This window comes from Cavia porcellus, unplaced genomic scaffold, assembly GCF_034190915.1.
Source record: "Cavia porcellus strain 051 isolate PalLab524CR breed Dunkin Hartley unplaced genomic scaffold, mCavPor4.1 scaffold_1, whole genome shotgun sequence".
Lineage (NCBI taxonomy): Eukaryota > Metazoa > Chordata > Mammalia > Rodentia > Caviidae > Cavia > Cavia porcellus.
This window is the reverse complement of record NW_026947484.1, coordinates 113,192,668-113,213,097: the sequence shown is the minus strand read 5'-3', so window position 1 is coordinate 113,213,097 and position 20,430 is coordinate 113,192,668. Positions and strand designations below refer to the sequence as shown.

The 20,430-nt window shown below is 32.4% G+C and overlaps 1 protein-coding gene across 1 annotated transcript in view; it reads left to right on the top strand.

Annotated features, from left to right (window-relative positions):
• The window catches only part of Hfm1 (helicase for meiosis 1), an 87,465-nt gene that overhangs the window by 36,238 nt on the left and 30,797 nt on the right, over nucleotides 1–20,430 (top strand). Inside the window, 7 exon segments of the mRNA XM_023561322.2 lie at nucleotides 886–980; nucleotides 1,628–1,761; nucleotides 5,315–5,362; nucleotides 6,354–6,434; nucleotides 12,555–12,646; nucleotides 17,762–17,868; nucleotides 17,961–18,008. Of these exon segments, the coding sequence (XP_023417090.2) occupies nucleotides 886–980; nucleotides 1,628–1,761; nucleotides 5,315–5,362; nucleotides 6,354–6,434; nucleotides 12,555–12,646; nucleotides 17,762–17,868; nucleotides 17,961–18,008 (605 nt within the window).

Here is a 20,430-nt window from a genome sequence, read left to right as displayed (position 1 = left end):
AATTTATTTTGCAGACATGGCAAAAACCAAAAACCATTTTTGTATATTTTTCTGGTTAGCATTTCATAATTAGATAAAGTTGAAAGCAATGTAACTGAGAAAATGTACTTTATTAGAGAAAATGAAATAAAACAAGTCTCACAAACTAGGACATGTCTTACCCCATTCCCGTCTCCCACTCTCTGAACTCCCATTGATTAATAAAGGGATGGATTTGTGAATGGGTATATTATTAAGGGTTTTGTTTGTTTGTTCAGTTGTTTGTTTATTTTTTTTTATTTTGAATGGGGATGGTCCTAGGATTTTGAATGGGATTTCTTTTCCATTGGATCTGATGTGCATTACAAAACATGTAGCATCCCTGGGTCTAGCACTAAATGCCAGGGGTCCCCACCCCATGGTGAAGATTAAAAGTCAGTTCTTATACTATAAATACTGACAGACACTTGAATGAATAAGTCATTCATATACATACTAAAGCAATATTCAGGAAAAATAGCTTTTTTACACTAAGTCAAAATAGTTTGTTTATTTTAACAAAATAGTTTGTTAAAATTTTATGATTTTATAAGATAAATAAAATTATATGTAAATGACCCACCAAATCTTACAACTTTTCCCCACTTTCCAAAATTAGTTTTGGTTTTTACATTAACAATTCATGTCACACTGAAACAAAGTGATACGTAAAGTACAGGTGTCATCGTGAAATGTTTTTACATTAAAATTTCAGTTAACATTCAAATTAGAAGCATTTTTTATTGGCCTTTAAAGTTAAGAGACTATTCAATATAAAATTAAGATCTTGGGTTGTGGAAAAGAATTGATACCATGTTGTGCTCTTCTTTACTAACTTTGTGTAATTTTTTATTTCTCTGATTTCAGTTTGACACTACAGCTACTGCTGTTATTATGACTCGCTTAAGTACAAGAGAGAAGTATGTTCAGATGTTAGCTTGTAGTGACACTGCAGAAAGCAGGTAATACAGAAAGATTCTGAAAAGATAATAACATGAATACTATCTATTTTTCTTTTAACATAGTAAAAGAAATTTATTTCATGTTTTTTCTAAGGCCATTTTCTTTTGAACATTTTTAACAGTAATTTTAAGGAATTTAATTTTTTTAAAAAAAGGAGTGGCTTTAGTAAGTGGTGTTTGTTAGCATGGGATAACATGCATCTTTGTTATAAATAGTGTAATTTGTACTAAGGTCTTACTACTATAATTTTAATTTGTATATAGTTTATAAATTTATAATTACTAAGGAGAAACATCAGTTTCACATCTTTAAAATTTGTTTAATAATATGGTAAGCAATTTAACTTTTTAGTATTTGATGTATTTTCTTTTGGGGAAAATATTTAAGATATTTTCCTACCCTTTGTCTTTCTCAAGTAACTAATTATCTTCTGGAATCATGAAGTAGAAAAAAAAATCTCAAATTTTTGTACAAGTTAAACTGACTGGCAAGACTTTCTCTTATTTTTGGAAATTAAATTATCTTTTGTGAATTATTAAAGAAGCAATGAGTATATTAAATATATCATCAAAGTTTAAAAAACTAAGAGTTATAGCATTGAAATGCACATTAATAATACAGAGGTTTTTGTTTTTCTCCCCATTAGTTTGCACAGACATCTTATTGAACATTTAAATGCAGAGATAGTATTGCACACCATCACAGACGTGAACATTGCTTTGGAATGGATACGGTCAACCTTGCTTTATATCAGAGCTTTGAAAAACCCAACTCATTATGGTTTGTTACTTTGATCTGGAAAAGTAGTAATGTTTTCAAGCCAACTGGGCCCTGGTTTATACTGATGGGTTGCAGAGTAGATTACAGAAACTAAAAGCTAACAGAAACAAAAGGTAGAGTCAAAAATATGGTTAGAGGCAATAGTAGACAAAAGTAAGAGAATTTTATCTGCTTTTAAATAAGCTTTGTAAATCAATCATTAAAAATAAACCCAGTAAAAAAAAATTTACCTCTAATAAAAATGCCTAAAATCATTGAAAATAAATTAAAAAGTCTTAAATTTTGTCTATACTTAGTGTTTAAGAGCTTCCTTATTCTGGATTTGACTGTTCATTTTTCAAATATTTTTTGGCGGGGCGTATCAGGGATTGAACTCATGACCTTACACTCGCCAGGCAAGCATTTACACCACTGAGCTAAATCTCCAGCTCTATTTTTCAGTTTTGAAGAACTCAAAATAATAATCTCTTTTCTACTTTCATGTCTTTTTTTTTTTTTTTTTTTTTTTTTTTTGAATACCAGGGGCTAAACACAGGGCCTTCATGCTGAACAACATCCTGAGCCTTTTATATTTTTTATTTGAAACGGTGTCTCACTAAGTTGCCTGGGCTGGCCTCGGAGTTATAGTCCTCTTGCCTCAGCTTCTAAAACTGCTGGAATTACAGGCACATGCCACCAACACCTGGCTGTGCATCATCTTTTTTAGATCCCACGTATTAGGGAGAAAGTGCAAAACTTCTGAGTCTAACTCATTTCATTTCATATGATCATCTCCATTTCCATCTATTTTCCTATACATGACATAATTTAGTAATTATTTTTTTAAATTTTATTTAGTTTTTGTCTTTTTAAGACATGGTCTTGCTATGCAGTTCCAGCTGGCCTTAAACTCATTTTGTAGCCCCGGCTAGTCTCGAATTCTCAATGATCCTCCTGCCTCAGGCTCCTGAGTGCTGGGATTACAGGCATGCACCACCACACCCAGTCAATTTAGTAATTCTGTTATGGTGTTTTTTATGGTAATTCTTTATGGCAGAATAATAATCTGTAATTCTTTATGGCTGAATAATATCTGTAATATATATGTGTATTATTACAGATATTATTTTCTTTATTCATAGGCACCTAGGCTGGTTCTATGTCTTAGCTGTTGTGAATTGTGCTGCAATAAACATGAATATGCCGATATCCCTATAGTATGCTGACTTCAATTTTTTTCAGGCAAATACCAAGAAGTCTATAGCTAGATCAAATGGCAGCTCTCTTTTTAGTTTTGAGGAACTTCCATACTGATTTCCATGGAACAGTACTAATTTACATGTCCACATAGAGTATAGAATGATTCCTTCCCCCAATATACATCCTCACCTGTATTTATTAGTATTGTTTACTTGTTTTATTATCTTGGTGATAATTGTTCTGCGGATGGGATTCAACTTCAATGTAGGTCTCTTTCTTTCTCTCTCTCCCTTCCTCCCTGTTCATTTATTCTTTCTTTCTCAAGATTGAACTCAGGGCCTTTATACTGAGCTTTATATCTGCATCTTCTCACCAAGTTTGTCTCATGAAGTTGCTAAACTGATGGTGCTGGGCTCAAATCTGCAATCCCTTTGAGTTAATCTCCTAGAGTTCTAGGACTATAAACATATGCCACATCCAGTTTTAATGCAGTTTTGGTCTGAATTTTCCTAATGTCTAAAGGTGTTGAATATTTTTTCATATACTTATTGGCTGTTTGGACTTCTTTTGAAAAGTGTCTGTTCATTTCATTTTCCCATTTTTCAAGTGGGCTATTTGATTTTTTTTAGCATTGAGTTTTATGAGTTCTTTGTATGTTCTAGATCAGAAGAGTAACTGGCAAGAGTGTTTTCCCATTCTGAAAGCTATTTCTCACTCTGCTAGTTATCTCTCTTGCTCTGTAGAAACTTCTTAGTTTGATGTAATCTCATGTTTCGGTTTTTGCAAAATTTCCCCTGTGATGTTAGAATCCTTTTTCAGGAAGTTTTCACCTATGTCTGTGGCATCATGTGTTGCTCATGTTTTTTTCTAGCAGTGTCAAAGTTTGAGGTCTTATACCTACACTGTTGATCTATTTTGAATTAATTTTTATATAGGGTGAGAGGGAGCTTGATTCAGTCTTTTGCACATGGTTATTCAGTTTTCCTAGGACTGGTTGTTAAAAGAGGCTTCTTTTTCTCCAACGTGTATTTTTGGCCCCTTTGTTAATAATCAATGGCTGTAGTTGGGTGGGTTTGTTTCTGTGTCCTCTATTCTATTTCATTGTCTGCTTTGTGACAGTACCATGCTGTTTTGGTTATTATGGCTCTGTAATATAATTTGAAATAGAGTATTGTGATGCCTCCATCTTTGCTCTTTTTGGTTAGGATGTTTTGGTTATTTGGATCTTTTGTATTTACATATGAATTTTAGGATTACTTTCCTAGTACTGTGAAGAATGTCATTGGAATTTTGATGAGGGTAGTATTGAATCTGCAGAGAAATTTTGGTATATGGCCATTTTAACAGTATGATTTCTGTTGATCAGTGAACATGAGAGGTGTTCTATCTTCTATTGTTGTCTTCTATTTCTTTCTTTAGTGTTCTGCAGTTTTCATTGTAAGAGGTCTTTCACTTCCTTGTTTAGGTTGATTCCTAGGTATTTTTTTAAATAGGTAGTGTGAATGGAATTATTTTCCTGATTTCTCTCATTATTCATATATAGAACAACTATTAATTTTTAACATTGATTTTGCATTCTGTGTTGTGGTTTATTTTGTGTTTCCCTCACGGATACTACTAGGATCTTTTTTATGTTACTGGCTATTGGAATTTTCTCATTTTGTAAAATGCCCATTCAAGGTTTTTTTTTTTAATCTATTCTAGGTTATTTGTATTTTTATTATTAATATATAGGAGATCTTTATATATTCTGAGTAAGTCTTTTGCCAAATATATATATTCAAATTTCCTCTCCTAAGCTGGTTTGACTTTTCATTTTCTTATGAATCGTTTGATGAAAAGACATTCTTAGTTTTAAACAAAGCTGCTGTGAACTTTTTAAATATATGTCCTTCTATACACATGTACATGTACATCTATTGGTACATGCCTGGATTTTAAATTACTGTGTTCTAGTAGTTTGAACTTTAATAAATAATACAAATTTCCATAATGGTTGCATTACAAAATACTTTTGCATAAGAACATCCATTTAATAATGAAAGTCCACTAGAAAATATTCCTCACTTTGCAGAAATTTGTTATTTGTAAAACATTAGAAATTTAGTCCATACAATTATTAAAAAATGATTGTAGTTCCTCGACACTTTTATTCAATAAAATAAGTCAAAATAGACAATTTATACTGAAAATATTTCAAAACAGTAGCTGATGTTCTATAGGTATTTAAGCTTTATTGGAATTCATTAAGTCATCTTTTTTTATAAGAGATTTAGATATTTTTTTCCAGTTAAGTGAAGGTATAGATTGGGCCTATAAAGATAAATTAAATCTATTTTATTTTACTTTTTATAAATTTTAACCACTTGTATAGGTTTTACATCTGGATTGAACAAAGATGGAATTGAAGCAAAATTACAAGGTTAGATATATTTACTTCTAAAAATGTATGTTCTATAAACCTTGATGAGAAATGTCAGTTATTAGAGAGTTTGCCTGTAAGTCCATTTTTTGTCTGGATCCTTCTCTGGTTTTGGTATCAGAGTAATGCTTACTTCCAGGAATGAATTTGGGAGTATTGCTTCTCTTTAAATTTCGTTGAAGAGTTTAAAAAGTGCTGCTACTCTTTGTGGATTGAACATACTATGATATTTACTCTGCTCTTAGCTGCCTCACCTCTGAGCTGTAGCATGGGGCAGAGTGAAAATTTTAAGCATTAGACTACAGTCAGAGGTCTATAAATCCCTATTGATTTGTGAGCATGGACTAGCATTACTTCTTTTTCAGAGGTCCTTTCTAGGTAGCAATAGTATCGTATTTCAGAGAAATGGAAGTAAATGCTAAACATGTCAGCTTAAAAAAGATTAAGTGGTTTCCTCAAAAAAAAAAAAAAGAGCATAAATGAGAGAGAGGAGAGACGGGTTGTGGAATAAACTTCGTAGAACTATAGGACTCTTTAATTTGTGTGTAAACATATTTGATGGAATTTTAAAAAAATGAAAATTACTAATGGAGGAGAACAAAGTATTCATTTAGACCTACAATAAGTTACTTAATTTCTATTCTTTAGTTGCCTAACCTGCAAATGAAAATAATATTGATGATGCCTTATTGTGTTATTTTGAGGGTTAAATAAATTAATATATGTATACCATTTCCAGTGTCACCACAAGTGATAAATGTTATTTTGCACTTATTGAATGTTATTTTTACTATTTATATTGTTGTTACTAGTATGATATAATTGTAGTTGACCTTTTTATTTTAATGATTTTTTTGCAGCTTTAGTAGGGACTGTAGTTCTTCCCAGAAACTGTAACATAACACAACTTTAGTATATTTAATAATAAATTCTCCTTTGCCTTGCTTCATCATTTTACTAAAATTAAAATATGCTTTCTAAAATTGAACAGAATTGTGTTTGAAGAATCTGAATGATTTATCATCCCTAGACTTGATAACGATGGATGGAGATGGTAATTTCAAGCCAACAGGTAACTTTTCTATGTTAGTCAATGCAATAATTGTTCACTAAAAACTAAATAAAAAATTAGTGTACTAAAATTTAAATAATCAGCCAGGGATGGTGGCATATACCTATAACCCTACTATTCAGGAGGCTGAGGATTATAAGTTTGAGGCTAGTCTGAGTAACATAGTGAGATCCTGTTTCAAAAAAACACGATAAATAAATAATACAAGATAAAAGTAAAACTAAGTTGCAGTTTTCAATCTTAACAGAATATCATTATTATTAGCCATTGGGCATAATAAATCTACACATCTCATTTATAAACTATAGAGCTGTTGTTTTTATTGTTGTATTGGGACAGACTCAGAATTTGTCTTCACTGATCCTGGTGATTTTTAGCAAAGGGTTTAAAATGCTTGAATTTTGGGGGTACTCTAGACCTTTTATAAATATTGTAGATATTTTTTGCCATTTCTTGACCATCTAAATATTTATTATCTAGATACTTACCTAGATTCTTGTAGAGCAGGAAAAATATTCTTTCACTCATCATAGGTTCATTGGCTGGGACTTCTGTAACAAGACATTAGCAATAGGAAAGCATGCAGAATCATCTAATGTAAGTGACATGGGAACCATCATAAGGAACTGAAGTTTCAAAAAAGTGGTTAAACCTGAATATTTTTATTCTAAGTTTGATAAGGAGTGGAAAATCATGGAGGAATATGATAGCACAAAGAGGCTGTAAGCTAAATGTAATGAACTGGAGGAATCTTAGCAAAGTCTTTTCATTAAGATTCTTTACCATCAGGGGTAAAGATGCTATTTTCCTGCAGGTTTGGGAAGGCACCTTTCACTTAGGGGTTTTATGATTGCTTCATGGGAAGGTCAAGATGTTCTTGCATGTGCTATTTCTAAAATTCCTTCAGTTTAAAATATTCAGTATTCAAGATGCCATATTTAGAGGGAGATTGCTGAGCCCTGCCATTCCTCCTCCCCCATATTTATTTGTGTTTAAGAAAAAATGTTTCATCTTGGTGTGGTGGTACATGCCTGTATTCTCAGCATGTGGGAGATTCAGGCAGGAGTATCACCCAGGAGTTTAAACCCAGCCTCGGCTATGTAGTAAGTTGAAGGTTAGCCTGAACTACCTAGCGAGACTCTATCTCAGGAAACCAAAACCAGAGCAAACCAAATCAACAATAACAATGACAAAACAAAGAAAAAATTTTCAAAATTTTTAGAACTCATGATTAGAATTTTTTGGGGAAAAATCAACTTCATTATTGTAGTTAATTCTTTTAAGAAAAGGTACTGTATTATGTAAAAGTGGGGAAATAAAGAAAATATTTTTTTTTTCAGAATTGAGAATCTGTTAGTATTTGGCATGTGTCTTCCAATTTAATTTATGTTCAGATATTTTTAACCATATATAATTCTGTCATTCTTTATTTGTATTTAATATGTTTAAGGCTTTTTGGTTTATTTATTTATTATTATTATTATTATACCAGAGATTGAGCCTAGGGAATGCTATATTACATCCCCAGCACTTTTAAAAGTTTTTTGTGTTGAGATAAGGTCTCAATAAGTTGCCTAGGCAGGAAAAAACTTGTAATCTTCCTGTCTTAGCTCCCAAGTAATTGGGATATAAGTGGGTGCCTCTGAACCAGGGTAATGTTAAGTTTTTAATAATTTATCAGTCCTGACTGGTCAGGACATTCTAATATTTATCCTTAGTCCTAGATTAATAACATTGTTCCCTTTCTTTGCTGGTACTTACTCTAATAAGCCTAATTTTGTTTCTGACAATTAACTTCTTCATGTTCTAAGGTGTGTCACTAAAGGAAGCATGAAAATTACTAATGTACTTTCTTCCTCTATTCTTAGATATTTTCATTCTCATGAAGAATTTTTCTCATACTTATTCCCACCTTCAACCTCCATGGTGCTTCTTGAATCCACTGATACTCTTCTAACATTTTTAATAAATGTTCTATACAATATTTCTTCTTTTTTTCAGTTATCAGTGAATAATTCATTTTCTTTTAACACTTTACTATTTTGATTCTCTTTCTGCTTTTTAAATCAGTATTTCTTTGTTAACTTTTGTGCTCACTATGGACTTCTTGGAGTTTCTAGCTTTGCATATTTATCTCCAGTTTATGTTCCTTTCTTTGAAAATATTATTTACCTTCACAGCTACAGCTACATCCATTATGTCAATGAATTCAAAATTGTAGTTTTGACTCTAGTACCTCACTTTTGTTACAAAATTTGATCCTCAACTTTCTGTTGAAAATCTAATTTATTTGACATGATACATTGTACACAGAAGCATATAAAAGTTAATTTAACCTGAAATAATATAAAGTGAAATAAAAATATAATTTATTCCAAAGTACCTGAATTTCGTCTCCAGTTCTACCATTTACTAACTGTGACCTTACTCTAACCAAGCCTTTGTTCATTCATGTGAAAAAAGTGTCCTGTTTACCTTATTGGGTTGATTAAATGAAATAATGAATGCAAAACATTTTAATGTAAATTGAATTATTTTCTTTTGTCTAAGGCTAAGAAAATTTATATTTGTTTGTCTGTTGTTCTCATTAGCATTTTTACTAAGCCTAAGATTCAATACTTGAAACCTTTGGTTTCTCTTTCATTCCACAGCCATTCAGTGTCCATCTAGTCATTAAACACCAAAAAGATGTTCTAGTCTTAGAGCTGTAGTCCTAATTATAGACTAGAATACTGTTTCTTGAAATGTGGGTAAGTTGACTACTTGCAGTAAAAAATCAACTAAGGGTGCTATTACATTAACAATACAATTAACTGTACCACAGACCTGAAAATCTCAATTTTTTGGAGTAAAATCTAGTGAATCATATTTATTTTTAATTTTTTTTTATTTTTAAAAAGCAAAACAGAAACAAGGGTAGAAATAATACAGAATTTCAAAAAAAATGACAGTAAGAAATCAACAATAGTTAATTATTATACATTGTTATCGTAGTAGTTGTTTAAGTTTTAAAATCAAAGCATAAAAAATGAACAAAAAAATCAAGTAATAATAGCACAAACTATTCTTTTTGATGAACTAACAGAATTAATAGTATGGTTATCTATCTTGCACGCTTAAACATGCATACAGTTATATGTGTATACCTACAAGTTGTTCTTTCCTTTTGAGCAATTTCTTTCCCTTTTATTATTACAATGACTATTGTACATTTTAGATCTTATTACTCTTTCAGTTTTTTACTATTATTTTTTACACTAGTGAGGCAATATGATATTTACAAATGTGAGTCTGATTTATTTCACTTCTGAGTATAACTACAAGTTGCCTCCATTTACCTATAAAAGCCTCAAAATCATCCTTTTTATAGCTGAGTACTATTCCATTGTATAAAAATACCACATCTTTTTCATCCATTTTGTGGTTGATGGGCATTTTGGTTGTTTTCAAGGTTTAGCTATCCAAATTATACTGTCATATACATGAGTACACAAATATCACTGTGACATGACATTTTCAATTTTTCTGGGAAATACTTACGAGGGAAATAGCTGAATTGAATAGAACTTCCAATCCTAGCTTTTTGAGGAATCTCCATACTGATTTCCACAGTGGCTGTACCAGTCTACACTCCCACCAACAGTATGAGAAGTGTTCCTTTTTCTCCACGGCCCCACCAACATTTGTTATCAGTTGATTTCTTGATGGCAGCCACTCTAGTGAGATGGGAATGTCAGTGCTGTTTTAATTTGCATTTCTCAAATGACCAGTGATGGTGGACATGTCTTCATGTATTTATTTGCCATTTGTATATCTTCATGTAAGGAATGCATGTTCGGATGCCCATTTTTGGATTGGGTCTTTGAATTTGGGTGGCTTGATGTTTTTCAATTCTTTATATGTTCTGGACATGTCCTTTGAGGGGTTGCTGGCTAAAATTCTTTCCTATTCTTTGGGTTTTCTTTTTACTTTGTTGGTGATTTTTTTGAAATGCAAAAATTTTTAAATAAGATGAAATTCAGTTGTTGATTCTTTGAAGTACTGCCTGTGTGGTTTGCGTTTTGTTCATGAACTCTTTGCCTTACCCCTATGTCTTCAATATTTCAACCTACTTTGTCTTCCAACAGATTTAGTGTTTCTGTTTTAATATTTAGATCTTTGGTCCATTTTGACTTTAGTTTAGTACATAGTGATAGACATAGGTCTACTTTAGTCTTTGGCATATGGAAAGCCAACTTTTCCAGCACCATTTATTAAAAAGACTCCTTCTTCCAGTAAACATGTTTAGCCTCTTTGTCAAGGTGGCTGAGTGTCTTTGTGATTGTGTTTACATCTTCTAATCATGAATTTTATCTCTTTGGGCTTAAGCCTTCTTCCTGATGTATATTTTGTTCTTTGATGCTTTATAAAAGATTTTTATATTACTTTTGGTGCCTTTAGCAAAAAGTTTGTTTCATAATTACTATGCCTGTCATTGCATGGATATAGCAAAATCTTTATGTACTATTTATAATTAATTCTTTTTTGTAATCTCTTGTTCCTTTATGTTACTAATATTTTGTCTTTTTTGATTTTTTATGTATGAATTCCTTGTATGTGTGCATATGCACTACCGGAGATTAAATTCAGGACCTTTGTACTGGACTACATTCCAGCATGCAGATACTTCCCTTTTTGAAGATAGGGTCTCACTATGTAGTCTGGCTGACCTCAAGTGTATGATCCTCCTGCCTCAGCCTCCCAAATGCTGGGATTACAGGCATACACCACTATACTCTCTTTCTTGACCTGCTGCATCACCCTCATTTGGACGAACAATTTCACAAGTCCCTTTATTCAGAAAGTGGCCTTTAGGCTCTTCTGGTTCTTTGTCTATTTCTGATTGTTAGTTCATCTGTTGTACTATATTTTTTGTGCCTGTAACTCTGTTGGAATGCCAGAAATATTCCCCTCTTCAGCAAAACCAGCACATAAATATTAATTTTTTCCTTGAGAACAATATGTCACCTTCCACTTCTTAGCTATTTTTTTGAGTATGCTTACAATGCTTGAAATGCTTCATGATATTTTTAGACAACATATAATTAAATCCAATAACCTCTTATGTGAACTCCATTACATCAGTTACCTACCCCATCTACTTAGTTCCAACTCCCTAATGACTTGCTGTCCTATTTTCAGAACACTTTATCTTGTTTTGCACTTCTATTTTTGTTGTTTTTATTTATTTATTTGTCTGTTTGTTACTTTGCTTTTTTGCATTACTTAGGATTGAACCCAAGGCCTGTGCATGCTAAGTAAGCACTCTGCCACTAGGCTACATCCCTAGTTGATTTATCTTAAGACTCTAGTTAAAATATTGCTGGAGAATTTTAACTGGCCCTGTATTATTTCTATAAGTCAAATGCAAAACCTGGACTCCTTTAAAAGTTGCAAGCTCTTTGATGGCCTATCAAGTCTATTATTTGCATTTCTTAATAATAATGGTAGGCAACATTTATTAAATATTAGGCCAAGTATTATATATTTTTTTAAAGTTGCATTTATATTTTCTTTACCATGATTCAGAGATAAGCATATTTATCATCCACACAACACATTAAGAACTGTTATCTAACTTTCATCTAATCACCCACCTATCTCATTCATGAAGAAGCTGTTTCTAACCCAGAGACCTGAGCTCAAGTCATCACCAAGCCATATCCCTTAGAATAGTACTGTAAAGATAATCTTTTTATTATTATTCTCCTTTAATAAATGAGTTTTCATTTTTCCAGTGTTATAATTGACTATTTCTTCTCTGCAAAGGCGTATTATTCACTTTAAAAATTCTTGCTCAAGACCATTTTCTCTACTAGACCATTCTATGGGTTTAATTTCTTTTCTTCTTAAGATTGTATATAAATATTATTATTCACTGGATTTTGTCCTCTATTTGTATGTGATCATCTCCTTAGCCAACCCCTAAGTTTCAGACATTGTATTTTTTACAATTTTTAGGTGTACCAGGTGTTACTAAGGGTGCAAAATAAATGTTAAGATAATATTTGTCAATCTGATGAAAACAGAAGTTGCTTCAGCTAATCAGGGAAATGTTTATTTTTTCATGTTTTCTCAAAGAGGCAGGAAGATTGATGGCTTGGTATTATATTACATTTGAAACAGTGAAGAAATTTTCTACAATCAGTGGAGAAGAAACTTTATCAGATCTGGTAAGGTAATTTTCACTAGAAAATAGCTAATGATATAGAATAAAATAATACTGAAGAAACAACTAATAGTACAAAATAATATTGACTAATATTGACTAAAGTATATATCTCATACAATTTAAGAATGAATTCTGCTAGGAAGCATTTCTAATAATGTTTATATCTCTTTCAGTATTCTTCTGATCATGATATAGAATATTGCTCCTTAGGGTCTACCTTACAATTTTTATGGTAATACTGGTTATCTTGGTAGTATCCTCTAAGAAATGTTTGAAGGCAGTATGGGCATGATATTATAGGAAAGTCTGCCATGAATGAATGACAGTGAGTTTGCAACATGGTAACATGTTCATAACTTCTCTCTAAATCTCTTGCACTAGAGTCACAGTAGAAACAAAGTAGTATTGAGGATAATACAAAAGAATTTATTGTGAAGAAAATGTATATAACAATAGGTTATGCTAAATATTAATAGTAAAGCAGCTTTCAGCTGCAGTAGTGAATAGACTGCAGGTATATTGTTAATATCTGAAAATTGCATTGGTCCTTTCTCCCTTTATTGTAGACATCAATATGAAGTAAGAGATTTGTAAAAGAAAACATTTATTCTCAAATATAAACCATTCTTTTTTCTTACTTTAAATATCAAAGTTATTTATTGTAATATTATTGTACAAAAATACACAATAGAATTTAGTTATTAAAGAGTCACTATTAATATTATCCTTAACTAATAAGAAATTAAGCATAGAAAATACTTAGTACTAGTATTGACTTGTCTGATCTTGAGTTCAGCAACCATGTAAGAGAACTAAAGTCAGTTTCATTTTATAGATGTGGGAAAACAAAGCATACAGAACGCTTGCCAGCAGACCTGCACTACAGAATGAACATTTCTTTTTTTTTTTTTTTTTTGTACCGAGGATCGAACTCATGACCTTGGGGTAGTCAGGCAGGTGCTTAGGGTGCAAAATAAATGTTAAGATAATGTTTGTCAAACCGATGCTTAGCTAAATCCCCGGCCCACAATGAACATTCTTGATATCTAAAGAACTACTAAATGATTTGCATTACCAAATAATTGTGATAATGATTTGTAAACTGAAGAAGGGCTAAGAATAAGAATAAGACTAGCTTTTCCATCTACTCCTCATGCAGTAGGAAGAGGAAAATAACTGTTCTCCCTGGTGTTGAAAGATGGCAGATAGATAACAACTGACTACAGAGGCTCCCTGAGTCAACTTAGATGACAGCATAATACAGCATGGGGAGCTCCAAACAGAGGGAGATGAATTCTCTCCCCAAGAGAAAATTCATTTCTTCTAATCCCAAGAAGAAATTAAGGTGAGAAGAACCAACCAAATGTATAGTCCCAGCGCTATTATTGGAACAGCTAGAGGTTCAGTGCTCTTGCTGCAGCAGGCAACTGGCCACATCCAAGGCCCCGCCGTGACATGCCGAACCATCTGAGATCCCGCCGCTTCAACTCACTGGAGGTGCAGTTACACTGAGATTGGGGGTTGGCGAGACAAACAGCTGAGCTGGCGGGGTGCCTGCATCAACCTGTGGTGAGTGACGGGAGTGGAGCCATTCCACAGAAAGGGGGGCTCCGATGGATGACATTCTGAGACCAGGCAGGACTGGCAAGTACAAGGGGCAGCAGTGAGTTCAGTCAGTTGTTCCTTTCCCAAAGGGGACTGGTGGAGTGAGCTAGGCCTGGGTCATGTGACCTGGCTGAGACCCAATAGGTTATCTGAAATCAAGTCCCTACATTGTGGTGCACACTAGCCCAGTGAAGCCTCAGAAGTTTGACTGACCTGGAGGGGAGGCGGTGCAAAGTAATACAGTTGCAGGCCACAGCAGCTTAACTGATCCAGAGGGGAGGGGCCAGCATATGCTGTCCCTATCTGCAACTTACTAGCACACTGCAGTGGGAAAGGTCATCTAGTCAGCATGCTTCAGAAGAATTGTAACCAACAAAGAAAGAAACTGGGGCCTCCTGGAAGAAGCAAAAAAGATGGGAAGAGGAAGCAACAACAAAACGTCCCCAGGTCCCAATCCTGAGAACATTGGCCCAGGACAGGTAAATACAGAGGAGAATGAGACCAGCAAACATGCAATATCAGATATGGCACCAGTGGACATAAAGAGGGACCTCATAGACGAGTTCAAAAGTGAAATATTTAGCCAAGTAAAGCAAGATATAAGAAGATTAATCAAAGAGATACTAAGCACCCCTCAAGCAGACACAGATGGAAGAAGGGAGGAACTCAAACAAAGGAAAACACCATTTGATGAAGAATATAAAAAAAATACAGAATACATGAAGCAGATTCAAAGAGATTATCAGGAAATTAAAAACTATGGAAAGATAGCAAATCTGCTTGAAGGAAACTAAGGATAGATTATCCTAACTAGAGGACAATTGTGCAACTTGGGATTATGGAAAAGGAAAACTTTTTAAAAATAACAAGGAAATTAGCAGTAAAAATACAAAGGCTAAAAGATGACAAAAGAGGATCTATAACTTGAGAATAAAGAATGTGAATGAAGAAACAGGGCTACAAACAAAGGAACGACAAACATTATTCACAGAAATAATTAAGGAAAACTTCCCAAATATAGGAAAAGGAAATGATATTCTGATATACGAGGCATACAGAACTCCAGCCACCAAAACAGAGCTACACCCAGGCATATAATAATCAAGATCCCAGAAATTCAATACAAGTACAGAATCTTAAAAGCTGTTAGAGACAAGAAACAGATAACCTATAACGGAAGGCCCATCAGAATAGTGGCAGACTTCTCGACACAAATCATCAGTCAAGGAGAGCCTGGAGTGAAATATTCCAAGCCCTGAAAGAAAATAACTTCCAGCCCAGATTGATATACCCTGCTAAACTGTCTCTAGAAATTAATGGAGAAACAAAATGCTTCCAAGACAAAGAGGAACTTGGGAAATTCACAACCACCAATCCAACTCTACTGAGAATACTGCAGGGCATTCTAAAGAGAGAAAAAAGTAGTAGGATTCCAGGAACAGTGGCAGAGAGGCCTCAATGAATGGAGCAGAAAACAGAATGAAGAAGATAAGCAGACAACTGATGGCAAAAAAAAGAGCATAACAAAAATGAGTCAGAGAAGATTTTATTCAAAACTGATATGATTGATAGTATCAAGTCTGAGAGTATAGGCAACTACACTGAAGATGACAAGACTCTATGATACACATTCTGGTTTGATAACTGCTGGTTTTTGAAGTTCTATGCTATATACAAAGTTGTGTTTTTATTAATACTGTTATGTACTGATATATTCAATTATAATATGTCTGATAAATAGCCAATTCTATTGGAGATAACAAGAGACAACACAGGAAACATGGTAGAATTCTTTGTACAACGGCCATACATGTTTATTTTGTTTCATGTGTTTATAGGAATATGTTTTGTTTTGTTTCTCCCTCTAATACAGAAAGGATAGAAATACATGTTAAGACTCATGCATGTGTAAAGTCTATAAACAGTTTATGAGATCTGATCTTATGACACATGATGAAATGAACAGATACTCTGAAGAAAAAGAGACACTGAAATACCCAGTGCTGATCCTGGAGTGTTATAATGTGAAACCCAGCAATAGTATTATTCTTTGTTCAGAGTGATATTAGCCTGCTTGGGCTTGATCAATCTCAACATAATTGAAGATATAGATAACTGCATGTATGTTTAAGCGTATAGGATTGATAACCATATTTCTAAGTTTTTGTTGGATAGTTGAACAAAACTGGTTGCAATCTCACTGTTTGAATACCCACTTTATATGCTCCACTTTAGTATGTTGAATAAAAGCTATTTGTAAGAAGGCAATCTATAATCATCAACTAATAATTTCTTATTGTTTATTTTTTTCTTTGAAAGTATGTATTATTTCTACCTGTTTTCTGTTTTGTTTAATCTTTCTTTAAATTAAATTTTTTAAAAAATAGAGACACTACATTACCCAGTGCTGATCCCAGAGTGTCATGATGTGAAATCCAGCAATACTGTTATTCTTTGTTCAGAATGATTTTAACCTGCTTTAGTTTGTTTAATCTCAACATAAATGAAGATATGGATAACTGCATGTATGTTTAAGTATGTAGGATTGACAACCATGTTACTAAGTTTTTGTTGGACAGTTGAAGACTGTTTGCAGTCTCGCTGTTTGAATTCCCAATTTATATGTTCCACTTTATTGTCTTGAACAACTATTTGTAAAACAACAATATGTATACATCAAATAGTAATTTCTTACTGTTTATTTTTTTTGAACGTATGTATTATTTCTACTGTTTTCTGTTTTGTTTAGTCTTTCTTTAAATAAAATTTTAAAAAAAGAATAAGAGTAACAGCAGCAGTTTATATTTATTAAGCATTACATTTAAAGCATTAAGTATTTATTAAGTGTATATTCCTATACAGTAGGCCTTGAGCTGAATATAGAAAACTTTATCATGTTAATGTTTACAGTGTTGGGCTGAGGATTTAGCTCAGTGACGTAAGCTCCTGCCTAGCAAGTACAAGGTCATGAATTCGATACCTGGTACAAAAAAAAAAAAAAAGGTTTACAGTCTTACTGGTATAGTCCTAATGTCTAATAATAACATTATATGCCATAAGGGGCTAGGGATTTAGTTCAGCGGCATAAGCACCTGCCTTGCAAGCAGGCAGTTGATCCCTGGTATCGATAAAAAAAAAGAAAGAAATAAGGTGTAAACATTATATGCCATAAAGCTTGTTATATAAGATGTTTATAAGCCTTTGTTAGTGAATGAATGAATGAATGAATCCTTGAAGAAGCAAAATATGTAAAACAGATTTTTTGTGTGTGTGTTTTTCGTTTTTATCGGTACCAGGGATCAAACTCAACGACTGCCTGCTTGCAAGGCAGGCGCTTATGCCGCTGAGCTAAATCCCCAGCCCCGTAAAACAGATTTTTAACTCTGTTAACTGATAAAATTATGATGGCTCAAGGCAGCAGTAAAAAAAAATAAATAAATAAATTTGACAAAAGATGATGAGAGAAAAGAAGTAAAAAAACATTAAATGGACAAATGCCTAAATTTTATAGGTTGCAATGATAGCCAACTGCAATGAATTTCTAGATGTACAATTAAGGATAAATGAAAAGAAAACACTGAATACTTTGAACAAAGATCCAAATCGGACAACTATCAGGTAAGGAAATTACAAATGTTTTAAATAATTCTTAAAAAGTTTCAGCTAATTAAGATAAATAATAAAATTATGCTGTGTGCTTTTATATACAGATTTCCAATGAAAGGAAGAATTAAAACAAGAGAAATGAAAGTAAATTGGTAATAATTATTAATTTTTAAATGTGTTAATGTACTATTCATTTATGATTCATTATTATGAAGATATTTCTTAGTTTTAAAACATTTTAAATTTATTTTCCTTTATACAAAAACTATATTTACATAAAAAGATGGAGTCAGAATTTAGATGCAAAATTAATTTCCAAGAACTTTTGGGTTTTAACTAAAATAGATTATGAATATTTTTAATCAACAACCATTTGTAGAGTATGCAGTCTATTGATACAAGGTAAACAATAGAAAACATGCTTCTTATATTTATCAGGAGCTTTCAAATTATCTTGAATGAGAACCATGCGTATAAATATATTGGAACAGTATTAAAATACATGTAGTCAATGTTTTTTGAATGATACTAGCATTCTGGGAGAAATAAATAGTAAAATCAAATGCCTGAATGATGGAATGCATATATGATTGTGGTTACTTTTTCTGTAAAGAATAGGTAGTTTGTATAGAGGAATAATAATTGGAATAGTAATTTAAGATTACACTGTAACTTGAGAGTTTTACCCAATTTATAATCACAAATGCAATGATATTCTTTTCTTCTAGGAACTCATGGCAGTTAAATAATGACTAAATCAGAGTTACTTTAAGAATTAAATGAAATACAATATTGATTCAGTAAGGATTAAGTTTATCCATGTCCAGACCATTTGCATTTAAATTTTTTTTGTATAAAATCCAGATTTAAGCAGTCTAGGACTTGCATGGTAATGCCATATAATATTCTATGAGTTCACTGAAAAATCCCAGTTAAAGAAGACAGAGCTAGTGCTGAGAAGGAAGACTGAGCATTTAAAGCCAGGACATAAAGAAGGCAGAAACTTGGCTGGTCCGATGGCAGTGGGTTATCAGAATTTATTAACATTAGTGTCACTAAAGTTGGTATACCACCCCCCCCCACTGCTAAATTTGACTGGCTTTAAAAAAAAAGAAGGCAGAAACTTAAAAGACAAAAACTGCAAATTAAAATGAGTAATATTATTTTGGAAAGAATAGACTGGAAATTCAGCATATAACAGGTTTATGAGAGAGCCACCAAAGTGGTACTGTTAGCCATCATTATCTACCAAAAGACTATAAAATTTATGATTAATAGCAGACACTCCACACATACACATTCTCTTCTTTGCTTAAATGAAATGCAAATGGTAGGGGATTATAATGTTAATCGAAATAATTATATTAATCTGCCAGCCCCAATTAAAAAACTGGTTCAATTTTAAGACAAGGTTAATGGAAACACTAAAATTACAAGTAAATTGTTCCCAAGAAATTTTTGTGGTAAAATACCTTGATTTGATGCAATATGGATGCACAGAGTGCATTGGAAAAAAACATTGAGCAAATCAAGAACTCCAGATTCCAGTTCCGGCTTAGTCCCTCATATACCAACATAAATGTGACTAAGTCACAGTTTATCTGCACATTATTTCATTTGTAAAATGAGATAATTGAGCTGTCTGATCTCTTGTTTTCCATGATCCCTAAGACTTTTTGAATTGCTAGAGAAGTATAGCTAAGAAATAGAATATTAAATTTTTTAATCTAAACTATAGCTATGCCTGAGAAAATGCATGTAATAGAAAATTATTTTATTGGGGTATTTAGGAAGGTATTTTAGCTTTAGGAAGCTAAAATTCAATGAAATATCTGAAAGTATCCCAAAGAAAAATGCCCTCTTCTAACTGGAAGAGAAAAAAATTCCTTGGCTGGCTCATTTTATTGAGTCACATAAACAAAACCATTGCACTTCAAGTTGTATCAAAAAACCTAAGTACTAAGACCTAAATACCTAGAAAACCAAGCACTGTAAGATCACAGAACATTGTTGCTTGCTTTATTTAGTGGAGAGAAACATATGGCCCTGCCATGGTTCTGTACCTACTGGCATAAATTCTTTTTTCTCTTCTCCCATCTCAGTTTTATTACTGCTTCTTACAATAAGATTTTCAACAAGGAAGTTTGATATTTAAAGTATAATTTTTATTACTAAGGATATGGTTTTAAATATCAAAAATTATTTTAAAGTTTTTACTTCAGCAATTTTTCATTTATTACATATTGTATATCTGTAGTTTATCTTATTTATCCAACATTTAAAATAAATATTTCACCCACAGTTTTGTATTAGCTCTTTTTTTTGTTTATAAATTGTGAGACTTTTGAGAGAAAGAGAAATTGAGTGGAAAAAAAGGAGTAAAAAAGAAAAAAGAGGACTGAACTTTTATGGATTGGCAAAAGAAAGTTAACAAAGACCTGCAGCAATAATACCAGATATACAATCATGTAGTGTCACAGAGATCAAGGCAGAGAGAAATTCTAAGAAGGAATACTTCAGTCAGTGATATCAAATATGTGAGACAATAACTTTCAAAAGGAAGATATAAAATTT